Below are 23,765 nucleotides of genomic sequence, written 5' to 3' on the forward strand. Positions count from 1 at the left end.
TCTGTCTCTCCTTCTCTCTCTCCTTCTTCTTTCTCCCTCCCTCCCCCCAAGTGCAGTCCCTTTATCCTCTCTCAACTCTACCTCCTCAGTCCATGTTGCCTGGCTACAGTTCATAGGTCCACATCATCTGGCCTGATCTTGCGTCATGGGTGCGCCTGCGCAGCTAGCACGGTGGGAGTGGCTAATCTCGAGGGTGGGGGTGGGGGAGCAGGAGGAAGTCAGGTTCTAGTCACAAGACTAGGCCAGAGTCCCAAGCGCCATCTTTGGACTGCTGCCACACCCGCTCTCCACAGTTTCTTTCTACTTAATTTGATGTTGTTTATAGGTTTGCTATAGATTGTCTTTATTTAGTTTAGGCATGTTTCTCATATCCTTAGTTTCTCAGAACTTTTATCATGAAGGGGTGTTGGATTTTCTCAAAGCCTGTTTTGGCATCTAATGAGATGATTGTGTTTTTTTTTTTCAGTTTATTTATATTGTGGATTAAATTTATTAATTTTTGTATGTTAAACAATCTCTGCATCTGTCGCACGCCTAACGTCTCGTCAGCAAGAACGACGAGCGGCAACAGGATTCTTCTGCGAACAACCTTTATTGTACAGTACTCTTGAGCAGGGGACCACGTGGAAGAAAAGTGCACTGCTTATAAATGCCCAGGAGACTCATGTCGCTACCTGATTGGTGCGTCCTCCAGTAACTCATTAGCATGCCCCGAGAGCGGGCTGTGACGTATGTAGTACATGTGCACTGCGTCTCTCGGGCTGGACAACAGCTCTGTTTGTTGAATCATCGGCAGGAAGCTGGTGCCATCTTTGGGTGCAGCACAAACGGCTTCCAACATGCATCTCTTGGATGAAGGCTACTTGATCATGGTGAATGATCTTTTTGATGTGTTCTTAGATTCAGTTTTCAAGTATTCTATTGAGTATTTTGAAACTATGTACATAAAGAAAATTAGTCTGTAACTACCTTTGTTGAGTTTTTATGTGGTTTAGGTATCAGGGTAACAGTGAACTTGTGAAATTAATTGGGCTATATTCCTTCTGTTTCTATTTTGTGAAATAATTTGAGTAGTATTGGAGTTAACTCTTCCTTGAAAGTCTAATAGAATTCTGTGCCAAGACTGCCTGGTCACAGGGTTCTTTTTTGGGGGGGAGATTTTCTATTCTGGTTCAAACTATTCAGTGCTCTGTAAGCTTCTTGTGCCTTTATAAATATCTCCTTTTAGGTTGGAAAACTTTTCTTCTGTGATTTTGTTGAAAATATTTTCTGGTCCTTTGAGCTGGGATTCTTCTCCTTCTTCTAGTCCCATGATTCTTAGATTTTATTTTTCCATAGTGTTTCAGATTTCCTGGAAAGTTTGGCATCAGGAGATTTTAGATTTAACATTTTCTTTGGCCAATTTACCATTTTCTTTTATCATATCTTCAATGCCTGAGATTTTGTTTTCTATCTCTTGTATTCTGTTGAAGCTTGCCTCTGTAGTTCCTGTTTGCTTTCCTAAATTTTTCATTTCCAGAATTCCCACAGTTTGATTTATTTATTGCTTCTATTTTTTTGTATCTTGAACACTTTTTTTCATTTCCTTTGTTTGTTTGTTTGCTTTTTCTTGGCTTTCTTTAAGAAATTTATTCATTTTGCTTAATCATTTGTTGTGTTTTCCTGAATTTCTTTAAAGGTTTGATATATTTCCTTTTTAAGGGCATCTATCATTTTTATATAGTTGGTTTTAAGGTCCCTTTCTCTCTTTCCCTTCCTTCCTTCCTTCCTTCCTTCCTTCCTTCCTTCCTTCCTTCCTTCCTTCCTTTCTATGCCACAACTATTTTGGAATATTCAGGATCTGCTTTGGTAGGAAGCTGGGCTCTGGTAAACAGAGCAATCTCTTATTTGGAATTTTGGAAAACTCGGTTTCCTGGCTCCTTTCCATTATGTGACAAATTCTCTTCAAGAATAACCGTTGAGCTGGTATTCACGTAACCAATCAGCAGCACGTGAAGGATTTGAAGATGGCTAGCTCAGAGGCTTAAGCCACCAGTGGGTTGTTGTCAGAGTTAGGGTTCATTTGGGGTTCCTCTCCTCACCTCTCCTCCCCTGTACCCCCTTCTTCCTCCTGCCTCCCCTCCTTTCCTTCTCCCACTCCTGCCCCAAATCCCTCCCCATAGCCTCCCCTTTTCTGTTTTGAAACTGGATTTCTCTGTATAACCTCCCTGGCTGTCCTTGAATTCATTCTGTAGATCAGGATGGCTCTGAAGATCCCACTTCATCTCCTCCTGAGTGCTGGGATAAAAGACGCACACCACCACACCTCTTTGAAGTTAGATGTTTAATCACCAGCTTTCCATGGCTTCTTCACGAAAGTTTCTCCTAAACCAACATCCATGTTAATTGCTTGTTTTAAGAGCATTCTTCTTTGTGAGAACTAACTGTGACACCTTTTTGTAGGAACTAAGAGTTGCCCGTGTTGGTCTTGAACTCACGATCTTTTATTCTTGTCTTTGCTTTCCCTACAGTTGTTACTACTAAAGTCCTACACCAGACTGTAATCTCCATCAGACCCGGGACCTGTGGACTGATCTCTTGACCCTTCAGGCTAAACCTAGTAGTGCACACCCACAGCCTAACAAGGTGCCTGGCACACAGTAGCCAACAAAAAAATGAGTGACAAAGGAGTAGTAGCTACAGGCTAGGAAAACTTCCTTCGCTCAGCCCTAGTGTGGGACGCCACCCAGCTCGCTGCACCGCCTCTCCAGTGACGTCACGCGAGGCGGGACTTCCGGCCGCCCAAGTTTAACAGTCCAGGCGGGAGCCGGAAGCGCAGCGAGGAGCGGGTGGAGCCGGCCCCCCCTGTGGTCCCAGGCTTGAGAGGTGAGGTTCCGCCTGACAGGGGGGCTCTGTGAACGCCGAGGCCCTGGGCAGGGGACCCCAAAGTCCGCCTCCTCCGCCCTTCCCTGGGCGGCTGCGGGCGCGCGCGGCGGAGAGTGGCCCGGGACGGGACAGGACGGGGTCGCGGGCCCGGACCTACGGGCCGAGCTGCCCTGGGCGGCTCGCTCACCCCAGGCTCGGGTCTGGCTCTCCCGGAGCTGCTGAGAGTAGCCAGCTAGGGGTGCGACTCCAGACAACTCTTCTTTAGCACAGTGTGCAGTTGGTCGCTGTCGCTCTTCTTTTGCGGGATCCTCTCGGGGGTTGGGGGGACTGATAACAGAAGCCAAGCCAGGGAACTGAGAGGACTCTGAAGTCAGCATCTCTAAAGCTGCGCGGGTCGCCTCACTCAGCCTTTAGGGGAACCTTGATCCACCCGTTGCACCACACTGCACAGTAGGCTCCTTGTGTGGGATTATGGTACCAACATCTTGCAGTGTGTTTACTGCTCATTAAGTCTTCAACTTTCCTGTGTTTTTCCGTGATCTGGGGAACAAGGGACATAGTGTACATGTTTCACTCGCCAGATAGAAACATTGTCTACAGGTGACATTGTCTACAGGTGATTCAACAAGTTTTTAGTAGTACCTACTAGGGGCCATTCTAACTCGGAACCACCCACACACTACTGTATCCCAAAATATGCACAAGTGATGGGAATTTCTGGCTAAACGTTTTATGTTTTTCTTAAACTTTGATATTTTTTTTTCCTTCTGGGAATCAATAGTTTCTACCTTTACAGTGTGTCCTCTGGAGCCTGTGAGAGAGATGTATGGTGCTTTGTTGATGGCAGTGGGGGCGTGTCTGTGACCACTGTTGGCCTGTCACGTTGGTGGATAAATTCACCCCCCATATGCCACCACATGGAACTAATTTAATATGTTGGAGCAGCAGTAACATTCCTTTAAAAAAAAAAACACTTTTTTATTAGACTTCAAGTGTCAGTGAAACTGTGTTAACCTATAAAAGAAATATATTTTGTGTGGCTACCATAGATTAAACACACACACACACACACACACACACACACGAACACGGATTAAAAACAAATAGTACCTGCTTGTGCCTTGTTTTTTTCCACTGATTTTACATATATATATATATATATATATATATATATATATATATATATATATATATATATATAAGATTGATTGTAACACTTCATTCAAACTTATTGTTTTATATTAGTCTTTAGACCTAGGCAATAGGATAAGTTGTATTATCAACAGTTTGTTAATTGGATAATAATGTAGTACTCTATTTTGCTGGTTTTGTTTGTTTGTTTTGTTTCTGAGACAGGGTTTTTCTGTGTAGCCCTGCCTGTCTGGAACTAGCTCCACAGACTAGGTTGGCCTCATACTCACAGACCACCTGCCTCTGCCTGGGATTAAAGGCCTACACCACCACTGCCGGCCTTATAATAACAGGCTCTTGTACCACCCATACTGGGTATAGGAGTAAATCTCCCCTGAGTATGTGTAAATACAATATCTTCCATAGTACCCAATGCCCTTCAGAGTGCTCGGAACAGCCTCTTTGCTTTCTGTCTTGACTGAAAGCTTTGGCTTGTGGCATTACTCTGCCAGATTTATGTGAATTGGTATTAGGATGCAGTCGCAACTTCTTTAATTCTGTTAACTTTAGAGTTTGGAAAACTTGGTGTAATGGGATTCAGACTTCTAGGAAGGATAGACTATGGCACGTTAAAAAAATGTAAGAACATTACTTAGTAGATTTCTTTGTGGAGTACTTAATATGGATCAGGAATATTTCAGAACTTCAAAGTGAGGAGGCCGGCATTGTCACGGGAACAATGAAGACAGCAGAAGTTCCATGAAACGAAAAATTGAATTGGGTGGTGGAATATAGGGTAGCTGCTGATAAAGGGCTGTTTTTGCCACTGTAGATGGGGAACCTACCTTTCAGGGCAGAAACGTTTGAGCTGAGGCCTGAATGATAAGGGAATGGTTTGGGGAAAACGTGGGGGGGTGTAGTGGAGCAGCAGGTAAAGAGACACTGAGATGAGGAAGAGCTTGACTTGATTCATAGACATGGAGAAGGCCAGGGTCCAGATCTGGCGGCCTCAGGCAGGAGAGCCGTACAGACATGCCTATCCTGTAAGGCAGGTGGAGGAGGTTGTGTGTATTGTAGTTGCGGAGGGGATATTTGGAAGGATGAGCTAAGTGTATGTGATTGGCTGGTGTTTAAATCACTTAAACCTACTGTGTGTGCTGTTTGATAGAAATGGACAAGTAACACCCCTGCCTTTAGATTGGGCATTTCAGCTTTTAAAACTTGCTTTTCCATAATTGTGTTTTAAATATGTTGTTCTAAACTTTTTATAGGCTCAGTCATGCAGGAAAACCTCAGATTTGCTTCGTCAGGAGATGATGTTAAAATATGGGACGCTTCGTTTCTGACATTGGTGGATAAATTCAACCCCCACACACCACCTCATGGAATCAGTTCAGTCTGTTGGAGCAGCAATAGTATCCTTTAAAAAAAATCTAACCATTTTTTATTAGTTTTCAATGACCAGTGAAACTGTTGGCCCATAAAGAATACTTGTGTGGCTACCTTAGATTTTAAAAAAGAAACTGATAAAAAATAGTATACATGCTTGTGCTCTAGTGTTTTGTCTTGATTTTCTCTTTAAAAAAATTAGTTGCAACCCATTTCAGCCTCACTCACACTTGCTGAATAGTAATTCCTCTTTAGATGCAGGTGGTGGACTTCATTATATTGGGTTCAGTTGTGGAATATATGGAATTAATTAGGTAAGAATAGCAGAGCACCTGGAAGACTTTAAGGTGTTTTTTTTTTTTTTTTTTTTTCTCGTCTCCATTTGGATATTTCTGAATCCAGTGTGAAAGTCAGTGAACCTGGGGGCCGAAGCAGGGTGGGGCGGAGATTAAAAAGCACTTGTGTATCATTCACATCTTACTGATGATAGACATGGGTTTGTCTTCTGTCTGTGATGAAAACAGCATTGTTTCTGTTTCCCTGCACTTTGCCTGTCGGTTTACTCCCTGTGTTGGGGAGTTTCTGATGGGGAATGAGGGGAACCTGAAAGTTAGGATTTATCATACGTTTGGAGGGGGTTGGTTGTGGGGGCTTTCCAGGGCATCATAGGATGCTAGGGAGTGTCTTGGCCTCTAAGGCACAACCACTGGATGCCTTTAACTCCAGTTGTGATAATCCAAAATGTCCCCTGAGGTAGACTCGCCTGCACTTGGGGACCTCAGCCATAGATGAAGTGCTCTTAGTTTTCTTGATGTGGAAACACTCTGTCATTGGTTTGGTAGAAATTAATCTTCTGTGAAACACATACTGTTTTAAAACAACCATTACGTGGTAAGAATTGTCTGGTTTTTACCAGTATCAAAGTATTAATATTCTCCCCGATAAAAGGGATACTGACAGGGCTTTAAAATATGACCGATTTATGAACAAACATATTAGGATTTTTTAATCTCGAATGCCTGTTCTTACACATACATAACAAATGACAACTTTTCTTATTGAATTACATTTCCCTCTTGATCATTCCTTGGTTTTTGCAGTAGAGCAGTAAAACCAATTACTCGGAGGCTCCATTAATCAGACTGTGAAGGACTCTGCAGCCTGCCATGTGCAAACTATTTTGAGAGTAGCAAGAGTCTGAAGTTGGTCCTCACTATTTATAGGTTTTACTTGTGTTTACAGCTTCACTACCCCCCTCCCTTGAAAAGAAACCGTTCTTAATAAAATATGGGGGTTTTTTGACTTGGGTGTTTTTTTTTTTTTTTTTTTTTTTAATGCTTAACTTGGTTTTGGGGATTGTTATCAGTAGCTGGCTGACATTAACAAGTATATTCCTTAATGGTTGCTGTGGCAATGAGGTAGTGCTGGGTGGATTAGTGAAGCTATCTTGTTTCTGTGCAGAGAGCTTCATGTTATCTGTACTCAGAATGGGGCTGTGGTTCATTGTTACTGAAAAACAGAGTTCCAGACATAGCAAGCCAGGGTCCCAGTATATAAATTCCACGAACAGGGTCAGCATGAGGTGCCAGGGAAGTTAGTCTTCTTTATTCTCTTGCTTTCCATACTTCTTGGTCTTCTAGGATTACTAGAAAACTTAGAAACTGGTTTCTCCTCTCTTACCGTTCTGGGATTCCTTTTTTGTAGTGAACAGAAGAAGCAGTGGCTTCTCTGTGACACTATGGTAGGGATGATTTTATTTCCCCTAGAATGATGTGTGTAGATTGTTCTCCAGTTGATAGAACAGCTCCTCTCAACACTTGCCAAGGTCTGGAATGCAAAAACAAGCCTGTAGTTGTATTAGAAGAGAGGGTGTTGGTGACTAGCTCTGGATTCCAGCACTGTACAGATTCATTTCTTAGTCCATAGCTGGACAGACTTGGACTCTGTTCTTCTGACAATCAACCGGTTCCTGTTGATGGGCCTAGCTGCTACTTGGAGACTTCCTTCTTAGGGTAGAAGATGGTACACTATCCTTGACTCCAGTGGAGTTCAGACATGGTTCAAACTAGAGAAACCTCCTTATCATTTTAAAATAATATTTTGTCTGGGGATATAGCTTAGTTGGTAGAGGTTTGCCTAGCATAAATGAAGCCCTAGGTTTGATTATAAGCATGACGTTAAGTCAGGCACAGTGGTACACACCTGTAATCTTTGAATTTGGGAAGTGGAAGCAGGAAGATCAGAATTTGAAGGTGGTTCTAGGACACAGAAGCCCCCAAGAATTTTTTCCAACGCATGATCATAAAATACTAGAATATTGTGCACAGTGTCAGAATAATATAGTACGGATGAGCTAGATGCTTCTGTTGTTTCCATGCATAGACCCTGCTTCCTAAAAGCTGAAAGTTTAAAATCCGTGTTCTGGAGACAGAATGTCAAAGGGTAAGGAAGCTCTCAGCTGAAGTCACTGAACCCAGTTGGTGGAAGGAGAGAATCACACACACACACACACACACACACACACACACACACACAGATATAAAGCACTCTGATATTTCAACGTGCTATGACTTTCAAAACCAGACTCCTATTTTTGATTAAAATATTTAATCATTTTGGTTTAAAATACATGGTTTTGAATTCACTTATTACTCATGTATAATTTACATAAGAGTAAAATAATTAAAAAAATTAAGGTTAACTTAAAATAGTTTAAATTTGCATAACACCCATAGTTTTTATTTAACCACACTCAATCACGTTCACTATATGCTCTATAATACTCATTCATGATATATTCATGGTTGAAGCATCGACAACAGTAATCCTAGTCCCGAGAAAACAGCAGTCTTCGTTTTTCAGTTGCAGGAAGTAGGAAAATGGTGTGAACACTAGCTTTTTAACAGAAGATGATACCGAGCACTTGATCAGTGAAAGTCCCTCAACAGCCTTTGTGTATGAAAAAGTTGATTAGTATTTGTGTTGTTTGCTCTTCTCATGCTCTCACATCTGAAAAGATAAAATTAGACCTGGCCCACTCTGGAAGGGAGTAGTGTTTCTCATGGGCCAAGTGTCTCTCAAATGCTAGCATAGTCAGGAGGGATGGCTCTTTCCTGCAGTCCGGGAAAAGAGAATTAGTAATTGGTATTTCAGAAGCTGGTGGATGAGCCCCATGTGTGTACTTGTCTTGATGCTGGCAAGTTGGGTGCTGTGGGTGCTCATGGAATGTTTGATGCTTCCTAACTCTTCATTTAGATAACTTTCTAGTGACAGCGTCTTCCAGTGGTGACAAAATAGTGGTGTCAAGTTGCAAATGTAAGCCTGTTCCACTTTTGGAGCTTGCAGAAGGGGTAAGTTATTTGTTTTTTAAACTATTTAAAATCTGTTTGCTTAAGTGACTGACTGACTTGTTATGGTTCTTTGTGTTAATTGTTTTTAAATCTAAACTCCGATTAATACAGTAATAAGTGAGGTGTGTGTGCTTACTGAATGGTTGTTAGATGAGATTATGGTGAATTCTCAGAGAGCAGTTTAGGTGTTAGATTTCATTGTGCTCTCTCTGTTTCCCCTTTTGTCCATGCATGACTAGGTCACTAAGTTGACTTGACCTTGTGAACCCACATAATGTAACTGTTCCTGTTGACTGTGGGTGCAGGATCATCAGAGGTTCTGAAGGTAGCCTTCTGCCTTAGATGCTGAGCACTAAGCACTCAGGGATCTGCCCCAGCCTTCCTCAAGGCGGAGGAGATAGTCGTTTTCAGGGAGCTCCGGACCCACAACAGGAGAGCATCACTTTCCCTGGATATTTCTTTATCCTTTTGTGTTTGTTCCTTGGCTTGTTTTTCATGGCAGTCAGCTGGATGTAAGAACAGTGAAGCTCCGTTTTGCTTCAGTAGGTTAAATAAAAGCACTGCAATGGTGCCCAGAGCCCATGTTCCTAGGGCCACTAAGGTAACACATACTTACTGTGAGAATAGTTGGGTAACCATTGAATTTAGCTCTGTAATGTTTGTTGAATATAGTTGTAATCTTTAAGAACCTTAATTTTCTGATTTCAAGCAGACGATAAACGGTGCCCAGTAGTTTTGCAGAGAACTAAATAAAAAATCCTGCTTCAGAAAGTTACACTAAGTGGCCAAGGGAGGTTGCTTCCCAAGTAGCATCTGTTGTCTGTTGACCAGGTAGAGCCATTGGCACTGGTTCAGTGAACTCTGTGTCTGGAGAAGGAGAACAGCTACTTAGAAGCCTTGGGTCAGTTGGGAGATTGCTGTGTTAGGAATGCAGGGTTGTTAAGGGTGACAAGCGGTGGAGTAGGGCGGGCCCAGACATACAGCTCTGACTGCAGGTTGATGGGCTTCTTCTAGGTACGCCTGGAAGAGCTCTGGCTTGCTTGCTTTTTTTTCTTTTCTTTTTTTTCTTCTTTTTTAAAATAATAATTTTTTCCCTCCATTTATGGAGATGGACTTTAAGAAACCAGGAGTAGAAACAGGAAAACTCTCTAAGAGGTTGCTGTCATGGTTGGGCAAAGTTTGGGTTAGTGGTAATACTATGTTTAGGTGAAGGGAGACATGTGAAATTTATTGTACGGTTGGAGTTTATAGGCCTTGTTAATAGGCTGGGATCAGGGTAACAAGGAACTGAACGTTATTCAACAACTTACCCTCGATCAGTTGTGCCCTGGCTGAACTGTATGAGGCCAGGTTGCTTTGTTCATTAGCTATGAATGTTTGTATTTGATGGTGGATTTCCCACTTGCTTAGTAAGTGGTCATCTCTGAGCTCTGTTAAGCTAATTTTGTTTGTTTGTTTAAATAGCAAAAGCAGACATGTGTCGATTTAAATTCTACATCAATGTATTTGGCAAGTGGAGGCCTAAATAACACTGTTAATATTTGGGATTTAAAGTCAAAACGACTTCATCGGTCTCTTAAGGTAAGTGAATATATGTTAAATAGTTACAGATGGGTAACCCACACACTGGAGTGGTTACCAAGCTTTGTCCTCACAATTGAAGTGCTTTAGAATCATAGTAGGGTTTGTTGGGGAAAATGTAGGTACTGTCTAGCTGAAACTTTTCCTCATAAAAATTTTTGATTCATGTTGCCTTTTCCTTATTTTTCTCATGTGTTCCTGTTGTTTTGAATGAAGTAGTCTTCGAGGGTTTTTTTTTTTTTTTTTTTTTTTTTTTTTTTTTTTTTTTTTTTCTTAAGTGTAGTTTTGTCATTAGGGATTTTTGCCTTTAAAGGATTTGGGAAAATGTGTGTGGCGCTGGAATTCAGTAACTAGGGTTCAGCTTCTTAGTTCTACAGTGTGTTTGTCTGCTACTGCTGATGATATTCTTGCTTGCATAGTTTTAAACTTGGTAATGAAATAGTAATTAAAATAATTTACTGTTTAAAATCAGTGGTCCCTTAGGTAGCTCTTTGTACGTTCAGAAAATATACTCATCTCAAGACAGTGTGGTCAAGACATACTTTACTTTTAGCTTTTTTAGTATTGAGAAGGTGCTACAAGGTTATGTCCAAGTTTGTCATTTACAAGTGTTTAATAGAAAGTTTGACATAGTTGTATATACCTACTCTCCTGTATACACTTTGCCATGTCTGGTTTCTTCCTTTTCTATCTATAACTCATTTATGGTTTTTTTTTTTTGTTTATTTGTTTGTTTGTCTTCTGAGGTAAGAGCTCACTACATAGCTCAGGCTAACCTAGAATTCATGGTTTTGAATTTATGACCCTCCTTAGTGAAGGGACTATAGTGTGTACTACTCCCCTCGCTCATCCTTCTTTAAGGTTGGATCCAGTTGTCTCTCTCAGTGAATGGAGAGTGATACCTGCTTCCACCTCTTGTTCCCCTGATGGCCATTTACCATTTGCTGTCATTTTGGTGCTAATTTTAGTGTCTTCTAGTTGAACAGTAATACTCAAGAGCAGACATCTAATTTGAAATAAATTATCAACATCAGTGGAAGGTGAGCATTAAGTAAGTTACCCTTCCGGACTGGACTGTCAGGGTCAGTGGACATGTAATATGGTTCTGAGAAATTGTCTCTCGAGATGCCATGTCATTGTGTCCTCATCAGCTCAGTGGTTGGCTGGAAGGAAACTTACACAGGTATTGGTAGATAGCCATACTCTTCTCATCAAAGTCCAAGGGTTAAAGGCTGCTGTTCTTCACTGTTTCTTTCAGGATCATAAATCTGAAGTAACGTGTGTGGCATACAATTGGAATGATTGTTACATTGCTTCTGGGTCTCTCAGTGGTGAGATTATCTTACACAGCGTAACCACTAATACATCTAGCACGCCTTTTGGCCATGGGAGTAACCAGGTATGGTGTTTTGGTTTTTGTTTGTTTGTTTGTTTTTTAAAATAAAGTCAATAATTTTTTGAGTTATTTTACATAAAAAAGTAAGCTTAAATATTTTAACATTTAAAAATTTTATTTAGCTTTCTGGAAAACCAGCTAATTTGTAATGGCAGTTTTTTGAGAAAGATAAAGTAATATATACTAGAGTGCTTGTATGAATTCACTTAGATAGTTAAATGTTTGGTCTGTCTATGCTATATCTGTATTTCTAAAAAAAAATGCAAATATTTGCAAATATCACAATTCTAAAACTAGGAATTTACTCTTTCCATTTGTGTGACAGAGTATTGTGACCTTCACACAGCATTGGCCATAAGACTGATGCACATTCATTCACAGTGTTTGGGAACAGGAACATGTGCTTAGGTAAAGGCAGGAACGTTGAAAAAAAAAAGTATGTGGTAGTTAAAATGATCAAAGCTGACTTATACATTCATTTCAGGTTAGTATAGAGATTTTTGTGGAAACCTTTTAAAAGTTAGTCAATTAGATATTTTTGTGGTTAAAAAATTGTTTGTTTTATTAAAAGGATGAGGAATGCCTTAGTGAGCCTTTGTTGGCTAACATTCCTTGAACATTTCTAGAGATGATTGCAGTAAGGTAGGTAAGGTAGATATGCTGTATTTGCTATTGGGGTTATAGCAAATTGATAAAGTTTAGCCTGGCTTTTTAGTAATGTACAGATTAGTTATGGCCATGCGTCTTCTCATCTTTCCACCCTCCTGTGTTCCTGACTTACACTGCAGTCTCCTCCACACCTTTCAGTTCAGGGAGCCGACTGGGAGCTCGGCTGCTCTGGGGGCCTTACTTCCTCTTGACTTGCTTTCTAGCCTGGTGGAAGTTGTGAGGGATTATGTAAGACTATCTGAAGTGTCTGGGTACAGTTGCTACATGTATTAATGTAAGGAAATGGCAGTAGTAGGTTCTCTAGTACCTATGACCTCTCCAACCATGGGGTCTTGGACAGATTTACCATATTAGGCACGAGTTCCCTCCTGCTGAGTGGGCCTTAAGTCCAATGACACACCTATTGGTTTCTTCTCCCAAAACATGTCACTATTCCCCTGTTGTGGTATCCTGCTGTTATGATGCACAGGGGAGAACTGTGGGTGACTTTTCTCCCTTGGCAGCTTACAGGACTGTGAGCTGGTCCTCAGGGAGGAGCCTTCATTCCTGTCAGTACTATCTTGATTTCTCAAGCCCTGAGACCAGAATATGTACTGTCTTCAGCAGTATTCTTACCTGTTGTTGGAAGACAGCAAAGGGCAGTTTCCAGACTATTGTTTTGGGGGTTTTTGGACTTCCCTGACCAGTGATCAAATGGAAGTTTCTCATGCTTAGTACTGGGGTTATGTTTAGATAGCTAGTCTGTGGCACTGCCTCTCACCCATCCTAATGCCTTGTCCCTTTAATACAGCCCCTCATGTTGTGCTGACCCCCAACCATAAACTTATTTCATTGCTGCTTCATAACTTTAATTTTGCTACTGTTATATCTGTGGCTTTTGGTAGTCTAAGGTGACCCCTGTGAATAGGTCATTGAACCCTAAAGGGGTCATGACCCACAGGTTGAGAACTTCTGCTCTGTGGCTCTTGGAAGCATTATCACTTCAAGTGGTATAACTTTATTATTTTTGTGTGTGTGTGTATGTGTGTACATACATATATATGTAATTTTAGGTAAATATAAAATAATCCAATTCCCCATTGCTTTTTTCAAACATCTTTAGTTATCTAACCTTGGCTCCTCCTCTGTTAAAACCCTCCACTTTTCCCCTCTCCAAAGTTCTGGGTCCCCAGCTGCTCACTCCTTCCTTCCTTGCGTGTGAGCACAGCTGGGGCAGATAAGATCACTGCCTTGAGTTATGTAGGGACCTGTGGTTTTCTGTATATCTTTCTCACATGAAAAGACAAACCTTAAAATCTTAGGTGATGGATTGCAGCAATGCTGATCAAAGAATTTTAATTGATTAGTTTGCATCAGAAAACAGACCTAAGTTCATCTTCTAGTTTAGGAAAACAGTAGTGCGAGAGCTCATCTCCAGACCTGGAACTCTGCCGGACCTTTGGTAGTTCACTGCCTTCTTTGGCAGCTGCACCTATGCAGAACCTTTGGTAGCCTTTGGGTTTACTTGGCAAAATTAGGCTAGGAAACCAATGAGTATTAGCTGCTATTGGGAACGTTGAATGACTCATTAGATCAAGACATTAAAGTCATTTTTCAGGTTTCTTCCTCAACCTTTGAACATCCTTAGTTTGTACTCCCTTCAACCTCCTTAAAGTTTATCCCTGGGAATTATTTTTTTCTGACAAGGGAGCTACCTGTTGTCACTGTTTTCTTCAGGAGGGAGGCCCTTGTAGGTACCTAAGTGTGCAACTTTAACTTATGCATATATAGGCAAAACTATCTGAACTCCATATGGTGTGTGTGTGTGTGTGTGTGTGTGTGTGTGTGTGTGAGAGAGAGAGAGATAGAGAGAGAGAGAGAGAGAGAGAGAGAGAGAGAGAGAGAGAGAGAGAGAGAGAGAGAGAATAAGGTAAAGAAAAAAATTAAAGTGCACTTTTCCCTCTGCCTGGAACAAATAGTTATCTTTTTATACATTATAATATTTCATATTCTTTGATAAACTATACATTAAGGCAAGGAAACAGAAGTGGTCTCTTTACTTAGAAAAGATCTCTTAGGAAAGTCAGTGTAATGACTACACACTCAGGTTTTACTGTATATAGTTGAAATACTTGAAGGCATTTTTACATTAGTTCTTTTCTACAATTTAATTGCTGTTTACGTATCATTACCAGAATTGCCACTTGAGTGTTCATTTAAAAGTTGTATTATAAGATTACTTAAAATTCATTTAAGATTTCAAATATATTAAATATTCATTTAGAAATGTAAGCAGTTCATAAGATCTCAAGTGTGTCAGACATTGACATTTTAAAATTCAGATAGTCTGTTCAGCTCAATTTTGCCTTGATTGATTTTACTGTACCTGGGGTCTGGGTTATTGAGAAAAAAGTAAGTTGGGACCTATCTGTGATTAAATTGAAAATGTTTTGTTTCTATAAACAATCAAGGATTTGAGGTTTTAAGAATCACCAAATTGGCTTCCTAGACAAAGTGACAAAACCCTTGCCATCTCACTGAGTCTACATCTGACTGGGATTCATATCAGAAAAGGGGTTGCCTGCGTCCATTCTTACTTTGAGCTGGATTGAAGCTGTCTGGTTTTGTCTTTCTCTGAGAGAGGAAGAGCTGCACTGCCTCTGTGGAGCTGCTGGCTGCTGGCCTTGGGAGCTGTGACTGCCTGTCAGCATGGGGCAGCTTCAGCAGCCTGGGCTCAGAGAGCTGCCTTTTCCTAAGCAGTTAAAGATGTGGGTCTGTATTATTGATGTCTTAGATTAAAAAGGGGGCTTCAGGTAAAACAGGTGGGGTTTTAAAACATACCAAGTACTTTAAACACATTTGTTTTCCTTAAGTGCATATATCTTGTTTGTGTATAGATTTTGTAAGTATTAATAAGCCTGCTTGAATATAGGGATCTAGTAAATGTAAGTAATTATTAATTACCTTTTAAAACAATAACTATCTTGTAGACAATGAGTTTAGGGCTGGGATATAGCTCAGCTGTAGAAACTCTTAAGAAGTCCTGGGTTCTATTTCTGGCATGACAAATTTTTAAATTGAAATTTGCTTTATGTTCTACATGGATTTATACGCAAAACATTTGACTGCCGAGCTTTATTTCTAGACTAGTAATCTCCAAGTTTATAGGGGCGTTAGCATAATTTATATTGGGGAAATATATAGTGTTATTTCTTTAACATTGGTTATATTCTTGCCTAGCCCCTGTATTATGTTCTCAAGTAGTTTTATTAATGTGAGCATAAAATAAATTGATACTTTGTGCCTATTTTCAAAGATGATTTTTGTATTATTTGAAAAATGCTATCTTATATGTTTCCATATACAGCTTTGTCTTACTTATGCATCATTCTGTCTAAAGTTGTTTTCTGTTTTTCTTTTGTTACTGTTGTGTCCCAGGCATGCTGACAGTAATCCTCCCAATTTTCAGTGATCCCATGCATTTTAATACTGAATGTCACTGTTTACCTAAAGATTCTTCTGTTCTAGATAGTTTCCCAATTTTTATAATCACAGCAAGCACTGTGATTTTTTAATAGTGTTATGAAAATCACTTCTGATTTTTGGCTTTTTTTCAATAAAATTCAGGAACAGGTTCACTGTTGAGCTAATATTTTTAGTCATTGACATTAAGTGGGCTCCAGAGCATTAGTCCTGGGGTATCTGTTTATTTTACTTATTCTAATGGTATTGATAGGCAGCAGATGTTCTGGGCTCTGTAATCTAAATAAAGATTAGTGAGTAGGAGGTCTAATAAATGATATTTCTCCTGTTCCCATCTTAATTAGTTAGGTACATCTTTTCTTTAGAATGTAAGATGCCTGGCAAAGGGAAGGAAAACAAAAGTTTGCAAAGGGCAGATTAACCCAGCAGACAGCTTCACTGTGTGTTCTCTGTGGGTTAGTAATTGAATCTTAATAAGAGGAAAGGTGTGCCTGCTCCTCATTGTGTGCAAGTGCATGGGACATTGCAAGAATGAAAGGTGAATATCCAAGCTGTGGGAGCCCACGGTCCCCAGCAACATATTGATGGACAGCCACAAGTCACCATGCAACAGCCTGCTCATATACATTTACATGCCAGGAACCTTTAACTGCTTCCACGCTGCCTCCTGACTCCAAGGAAAAGCAACCATTGTGTCACTGACTCTTATTTGAGCCATGTACTCAACTCTTAGATGAGTAACCCAGAACTGCTGAGGGTGCTCTAGGCTGTGTCCATTCTAAGGCTGATGAACCTGCAGCTGAACCACAAGCCCACAAACTGAAGAGGCTGCCCAGGAAGCAAGTTAACAATGCTACTGCTGTTTAGTTGTTTAGCTGTTTAGACTCCCCAGGGAGCACCATAGAGAAAACACTTAAACACTGAAAAACATGTTACATAAAGATGGCAAGTAGAAAATACATTTTAAAAAGAATGGAATCTTTGAAACTTATGTATCCAGCAAATGCAGGTATAGCAAGCTATTGATATTCTTCAGTCTTGAATTTAAAAAACCTGAAAGATATAAAAATAGTAAAATAAAAAAAAAAACGAATGTTTTATTTACTCTGGTGAAAAATCAGCAAAGGACTAACACTTAAAGCAGCAGTTCTTAATCTGTGGATCAAAACCCCACATATCAGATACTTAGGATATATAATAGTAGCAAAATTAAGTTATGAGGTAATGACAAAATTTTAAGGTTGAGGTCACCATAACGTGAGGAACTATTTTAAACGGTTACAACATTAGGAAGGTTGAGAACCACCGAATTAAAGCATTCCTTTCTTTAGTTTTGTAATTTGTTTACCATAGAATACCTTAGCATATCAGTTCTTTTTAAATATAATGATTGAATTTATAATGGAAGGGTTTGTCCAGAAGTCTTGAGACTATTTCTGTAGACCAGCTCTCTGACAGAAAAAGAATCAACAGAGAAGGAATTGGAGAAACTACGTACAGTCTGTATGAGCATTTATGGCCTTACTTTAAGAACAGTTACAAACTAGCACTAAAATACTCATAATATCTTAATAGAAAATAGGCAAGATATATTGATACTCAACTCCTAAGAACAAAAATAGAGCTCTTGTCTCTTGTCTCTCTTGCCTCTCTAGGCCTCTTGCAGCCTTGCTCTCCCACCTCTACCCTCCGCTTCCCTTCCTCCCTCTCCCTCCACGTGCTCATGGCCAGCCTCTACTCCTCTTCTCTTCTCTTCTCTGTCTCTCTCTCTTCTTCCCTCCCTCTGCCTCTACCACCCTCTTAACTCTCCCATGACCAGAATAAACTCTATTCTGTACTATAAAAAAAAAAAAAGAGCAAAAATAGAGAAGTGCTTACTTAATGTTCTCAACTTAGTGTATCTGAAGAGCACTGGACAACAGAAATATAAATTATCTCAACAGCTCTAAGAAACGATAGATTTGTAGGAACCTGGAAGAGATAAACTGATACCCAGATGTGACATGAAGTAGGGGACATTTTACTGACATAATGTGTCACAGTAGAATGTAATCCTAAGTACTGGTTCTGTTCCACTCAACACACAAATGCATGTATGGAAAGGTACTTAAGAGGTACCTCCAAAGATGGTAATTAGTTTTTCTGTAGTTGCTAAGATTACAGATGAATTTACTCTTTGTTATTTCAATTTTCTTCCAAATATCCATAGTAAATATAAGAATTCTTAGCCCATGGACTTCTTACTTATTTTTATAAGTTTTGTAAATGACATTTACACAGTTAAGATCATTCATTGTTGTGATGTCTTCACCTACTTACCTGAATAGTAAGTTTCATATTTATAAACAACCTCTTAATAAGAACAAATACATTCTTACAAAGTGATAATGTGTTGTAAGGAAAAAATATCAATAGTGAAAGTGTTAAACAAGATAATTGCTAAATAGGTTTGGTGCTGCTGATACCTACGTGCATTAATATTTATTTTACATAGTGTAACAGATTAGTACTTTGTTTATATTGCATCGTGGCTAATTTCTTATTATTCTAGGTTTATGATGGTTTAATATATGTGGGGCAATCAGAAATGATACTCTATTAATATTATCAGAAGATTAAAGGGTAGATGTTTAAATAAACATACATATGTCTTAAACTATGTTATATGTGGAAAACATTGATCATCAAGTTGAAGACCCATACATAATCTACATGCCTGTTTTGAACACCTGATTTTTGACAAAAGCCAGAAATGCACATTGGAAAAACAGACAGCGTCTTCAACAAATGGAGCTGGTAAAGGGAAGTAGCTGTGTGTGGAAGAATCCAGAGAGATCCATACATACCACTCTGCTCTACTCCAGAAGATCCAAGACTAATGTAAGGCCAGATACACCTAATCGGACAGAAAAGAAAATGGGAGTCACTTGAGCTGACTGGTGCAGGAAAAGACTTTGTAAATAAACCTCCATTAGCACAGACACAGACAATAAATGGAACCTCATGAAACTGAAAAGTTTCTGTAACACAAAAACACCATCATTTGGACAAAGTGGCAGCCTACAGAATGGGGAAAGATTTTTACCAACTATATATATATCCAGTAGAGGGATGATATCCAAAATATATGAAGAACTAAATAAAAAAAAAAACAACTAGGTATCAAAAAAAGCAAATAGCCCAATTAAAAAATGGAGTACAGATCTATAAGCAGAATTCTAAAAACAAAACAAAACAAAAACCACCTCAAATGGCTAAACACTTAAATGTTCAAAATTCTTAGTTGTCAGGGAAATGCAAATTATCTTACATGCTGTTCAGAATGGCCAAGATCAATAAAACAAACTAAACACAGCTCATGCTGGTGAGAATGTGGAACAAAAAAAAAAAAAAAAAAAAAAAAAAAACACTCCTCCATTCCTGGTGGTGGTACAACTTATACGACCACTGTGGAAATCAGTGTGGTGGTTCCTTGGGAGGGTAGGAGTTGGTTCCCCTCAAGATCCAGCGGTGCCAGTCTTGGATATTACCCAAAGAATGCTTCATCCCACTACAGAGACACTTTCTCAGCGAATTGTTATTCTATTCCTGAGAGTCAGAAATTGAAAGCAGCCTAGATGTCAGCAGATGCATGGATAAAGAAAATGTGCTACGTTACACCAAGGAATATTACTCCATCATTTAAGAAAGTGAAGTCATGAAATTGGCAGGTAAATAGGTAGAATTAGAAAAAAAAAAAAATCATCTTGAGTGAGGTACCCCAGAGCCAGAAGGAAAAATACAGTATGAATTCACTTATAGGTGGGTATTAGTTGTTAAGTCAAAGATAAGCAAACTATAGTCTTTTAGAATTGCAGAGGTGACCCACAACCATAAAATCATTTTCATTGCTACTTCATAGCTGTAATTTGGCTACTGTTATGAATTGTAATGTAAATGTTTGATATGCAGGACGGTCTTAGGCAACCCCTGTGAGAGAGTTTGCTGACTTGAAAAGGGCTTGTGACCACAGATTAAGAAGCACTGGTATAGAGTAAGTGGCTAGGAAATAATACATTTCCCTATGTCCAGGAAAGAGTAGATAGTTATGAATAGATGGGTGGTTGGGGGTGGGGAAGGGACTAGAACAGGAAAATAAATGGAGAGGTGAAGAGAAGAGTGGAACGATGAAGGGAAGATGGGGAGGAGACGGGCAAAATTGAGGGTCATTTGAGTGGTTGTATGGAAACCTAATACAGTAGAAGCTTTCTAAAGTAAGTTGTGTGTCTGTGTGTGTTCTAAGTGAAATTGCCAAATAATGGGGTAGTCAGCTGTGAGTGATATCTTTCATCACAACTGAAGTTCCAGTACCAGTACACTAGTGCAGAGGGGGCACAAAGCCTGTGGGAGTAGCTAACTGATACCTGATGGGACTTAAGGCCCACTTCATGAGAAGGAATCATATGTGACACTGCCTGAGTGACCAAGAAGCTGAGACTAGATAGCCTAGGGACCTAGGGAAAATAAATACTACTGTTCTACAAAAGGAATGTAGCAATAAAATGGCTCCTAATGACATCCAGCTATACTCATAGATCAGTGTCTTGCTCAGCCATGATCAGAGAAGCTTCCTCCTGCAGCAGATGGGAATAAACACAGAGGCCCACAACCAGACAATATGAAGCAAGAGCGGACCTTGGACCACTCCACCCTAACTGGGAGGTCTCCAAATCTCTTCCTGTCAGGGCGCTGAGAACCCTGTGGGAAAGGAGGTGGGGAGAGTTTAAGAGCCAATGGGGAATGGGGACAACAAGAAAACAAAGCCTTCTAAGCATAGAACCAGTGCACATACGTGCTCAGGCAGAGGCAGCATGCATGAGGCCTGCACGGGTCTGAAATAGCCCAGAAGTTATCGCCACTTGATAACCACTTATGATTTTCAGTCCCACCTGGAGATCCATCCCATCTGCAGACACCAAACCCAGACACTATTGGGGATTCCAAAAAGTGTTTGCTGACAGGAGCCTGTTCTAGTTGTCTCCTGAGAGGCTCTGCCAGAGCCTGACAAATACAGAGCCAACCATTGGACTGAGAATGGGGACCCCAAAGGAGAAGTTAGAGAAAAGACAGAAGGAACTAAAGTTTGCAACCCCATAGGAAGAACAGCAGTATCAACCAACCAGACCCCCCAGAGCTCCCAGGGACTAAACCACCAACCGAAGAGTACACATGGAGGGACTCATGGCTCCAGCTGTGTATATAGCAGAGGAAGGCCTTGCCAGAGATCAGTGGGAGGAGAGGCCCTTGGTCCTGTGAAGCCTTGATGCACCAGTGTAGGGGAATGCCAGGGCAGGGAGGCAGGAGGGAGTGGGTGGGGGTGTAGGGGAGTACACCTCATAGAGATGGGGTGTGGGTATGGATAAAGGTATACTGGAGGGGAAACCAGGAAAGGGGATAACATTTGACATATAAATACATAAAATATCCATTTTTTTAAAAAAGAAGAAAATAAAAAAGATAATCACTAGTGAATAAAAAATTAGTTTTTTTTCCAAGAGAGTCACCAGAGAAACAAATTACTCTTAAGCATAGCCTATATGCCCAACAGTGGATGGCCAGCTGAGAGTAAACTCAGTGGCATCTTTTGAGGTCCCTGTCTTATAATGTCATGTCAAGGCTTTTAAATTATTTTTAATCTTTTCCTTTTGTTTTATATTTTTCACTCTACAGGTTTTACATATATATTATGACATCCAGTTTTGTGTTTTTCTGGGGTTCCTGAATGTGCAATCAAGTGTTTCTCCATGTTTATATCTGTTTCTTGGGCCCCTTCTATTTTGTTGTGTTCTGATATTTTTAACGTTATTTTATTATTAGCACAGTTAATTATGATGCCAATAGAAATTTGGATATAGCATTTTAGGAAAAGTAGGCATAATTCAATCAGTTCTAATCAAGTTGAATTTATTCAGCCTGAATTTTCTGGTGAAGATAAACTAGAAAGGAAGCCTGTCTTCTGGTGGAGATTAGTGTTTAGAACAAGTCCTGCACTTCCCTCAGTCTGATGTGTTTTCAAAGTCCTGTGTAAGGTTGCCTGTCCACCTCAGCATCTGTGCTTTACTGTGCTGCTTAAAGTGTTGGAATGTCCGCTCCTGAGACGGATCAGTGCATCCCAGAGTCTAAGGGCTGTAGATATGAGTGCAAAATGAATTCACCCTCTCCCAGTGCTCTCTTTGTGATCTGACTGTGGTTGGGCTCTGTATTATGGCGACTGTTCTAACCCCCTGGTTAATGGAGTCAATGCAGATGTGTTATATTAAACGTTTTCCTCTTTAAATGGAGGTGACTGAAGAAGCTGTGTTATGTAAGATAATCAAATCCTGACAGTTAAGCAACTAATAGAATACCGAAATGTTGCAGGGTCATCTTATAGTGTTCTAAATAACATGGTGGAGGTTGTGTTCAACATGTCTGTCTTTAAATTAGAGAATCCCTAACTGGGCAGTATTGGGGGGATTGAGTTATGTTTATGAATGTTTGCAGTCACGTCAGTGTGTCTTTATCTCACAGCCTGTCCGGCACATCAAGTACTCCTTGTTTAGGAAGTCTCTCTTGGGCAGCGTTTCGGATAGTGGCGTGGTGACTCTCTGGGATGTGAACGGTCAGAGGTCATACCACAGCTTCGACAGTGCACACAAAGCTCCAGCTTCAGGCATCTGCTTCTCTCCTGTCAATGAACTGCTCTTTGTAACCATAGGCCTGGATAAAAGAGTCATCCTTTATGACACTTCAAGTAAGAAGTAAGTGTGATGTTTCATGAGTAACTGTTTTGAGACAGGACTGTACATAGCAAAGCAGGCCTTAGCCTTGTCAGTTAGCTGAAGGTGAGCTGAAACTGCTGATGCTCTTGTCTTGGTGACTGATGGGATCACAGGTGTGTGTCACCACGCCTACATTATGTGCCGCTTAGGATCCAGCCTAGGTGTCATGTGAACTAGGCAAGCACTGTATCTCCTGAGCTCCTCCCCAGGCTAGTGTGTCCAGGCTTTGATTTAGTGTCTCGAACACAGGCGTCTATCTGATCACGGCCAAGGGGATCTTATATCTGTACACTTTATGTATCAATATGATACATTTCCTTGTGTCTTTACAGAGAAAAGAATGGATACAACATAGACATTTGGGTACTTTTAGCCCTAGAAATTCCTTTGTAAAAATCTGAATATAGTTCTTAAAAACAGTTTTGTTTTAAATTCATTCATTTTTTGTATCAGAATTTTTAAACGAATTATATTCTGCTCTGGTGTTGTATTATGGATGGAGTGCTCTCCTGAGCACTGTAATGTATTTCAGTATTTGCCTTGATCTGTCCCACTAAGACCAGGGCCATTGCTGAGTCATGATAGTCTCCAAACATTTCCTGATATAAAGTGTTGCCCTTGCCTGGGTAGATTATCTTTGAGCTATTCAAACTCTTCTTGTGTGATAAGTATGCTTAATTAGAAGGAGGCTGCTGGAATTGTATTCAGTGCTAAGCAGATCATTCCAATGCTGAGGTCCCTGTCGGCAGAGATACCGGAATTGGGCCTTGCTCCAGTGGTTACTGTGACCTGTTCACTATCTGCTCTTTCTGAAATAGTTCACTGACAGTCTCTATGGTCAGTAAGCCCCTGGTACCAGATCGGCCAGCAGAGAGCAAGTCAGTATCTGTTGTCTGGCTGTGCTCTGGCCATATGAACTGTGCTGCTTTTAGCCTTTTGGTCAAGAGATGAACAACTCAGAACAGAGTAGCATCTGCTCCTGTGAAAGGTCGCAGTCCCTCCAGAGACAGGCAGGCCACTAAGTGGAAACTGGATATGTAGCGCCCACTCAGCCCTGAGGCTGGTGCCTGTTGTCACACACGTTGCCAGAGAGTACTTAATCCAGGAAACAAGATGTCCACA

The 23,765-nt window shown here is 40.4% G+C and overlaps 1 protein-coding gene across 1 annotated transcript in view; it reads left to right on the forward strand.

The window, feature by feature from the left end:
* The first annotated feature begins 2,787 nt into the window (after nt 1–2,787).
* NEDD1 (NEDD1 gamma-tubulin ring complex targeting factor) overlaps nt 2,788–23,765 on the forward strand; it is a 37,295-nt gene continuing 16,317 nt past the window's right edge. Inside the window, exons 1-6 of the mRNA XM_080935535.1 lie at nt 2,788–2,865; nt 5,268–5,411; nt 8,641–8,735; nt 10,200–10,316; nt 11,575–11,715; nt 22,393–22,622. Coding sequence (XP_080791661.1) covers nt 5,276–5,411; nt 8,641–8,735; nt 10,200–10,316; nt 11,575–11,715; nt 22,393–22,622 — 719 coding nt within the window. The 5' untranslated portion in view covers nt 2,788–2,865; nt 5,268–5,275. The remainder of the gene's footprint in view (nt 2,866–5,267; nt 5,412–8,640; nt 8,736–10,199; nt 10,317–11,574; nt 11,716–22,392; nt 22,623–23,765) is intronic.

Source organism: Micromys minutus, assembly GCF_963924665.1.
Source record: "Micromys minutus genome assembly, chromosome: 22".
NCBI lineage: Eukaryota > Metazoa > Chordata > Mammalia > Rodentia > Muridae > Micromys > Micromys minutus.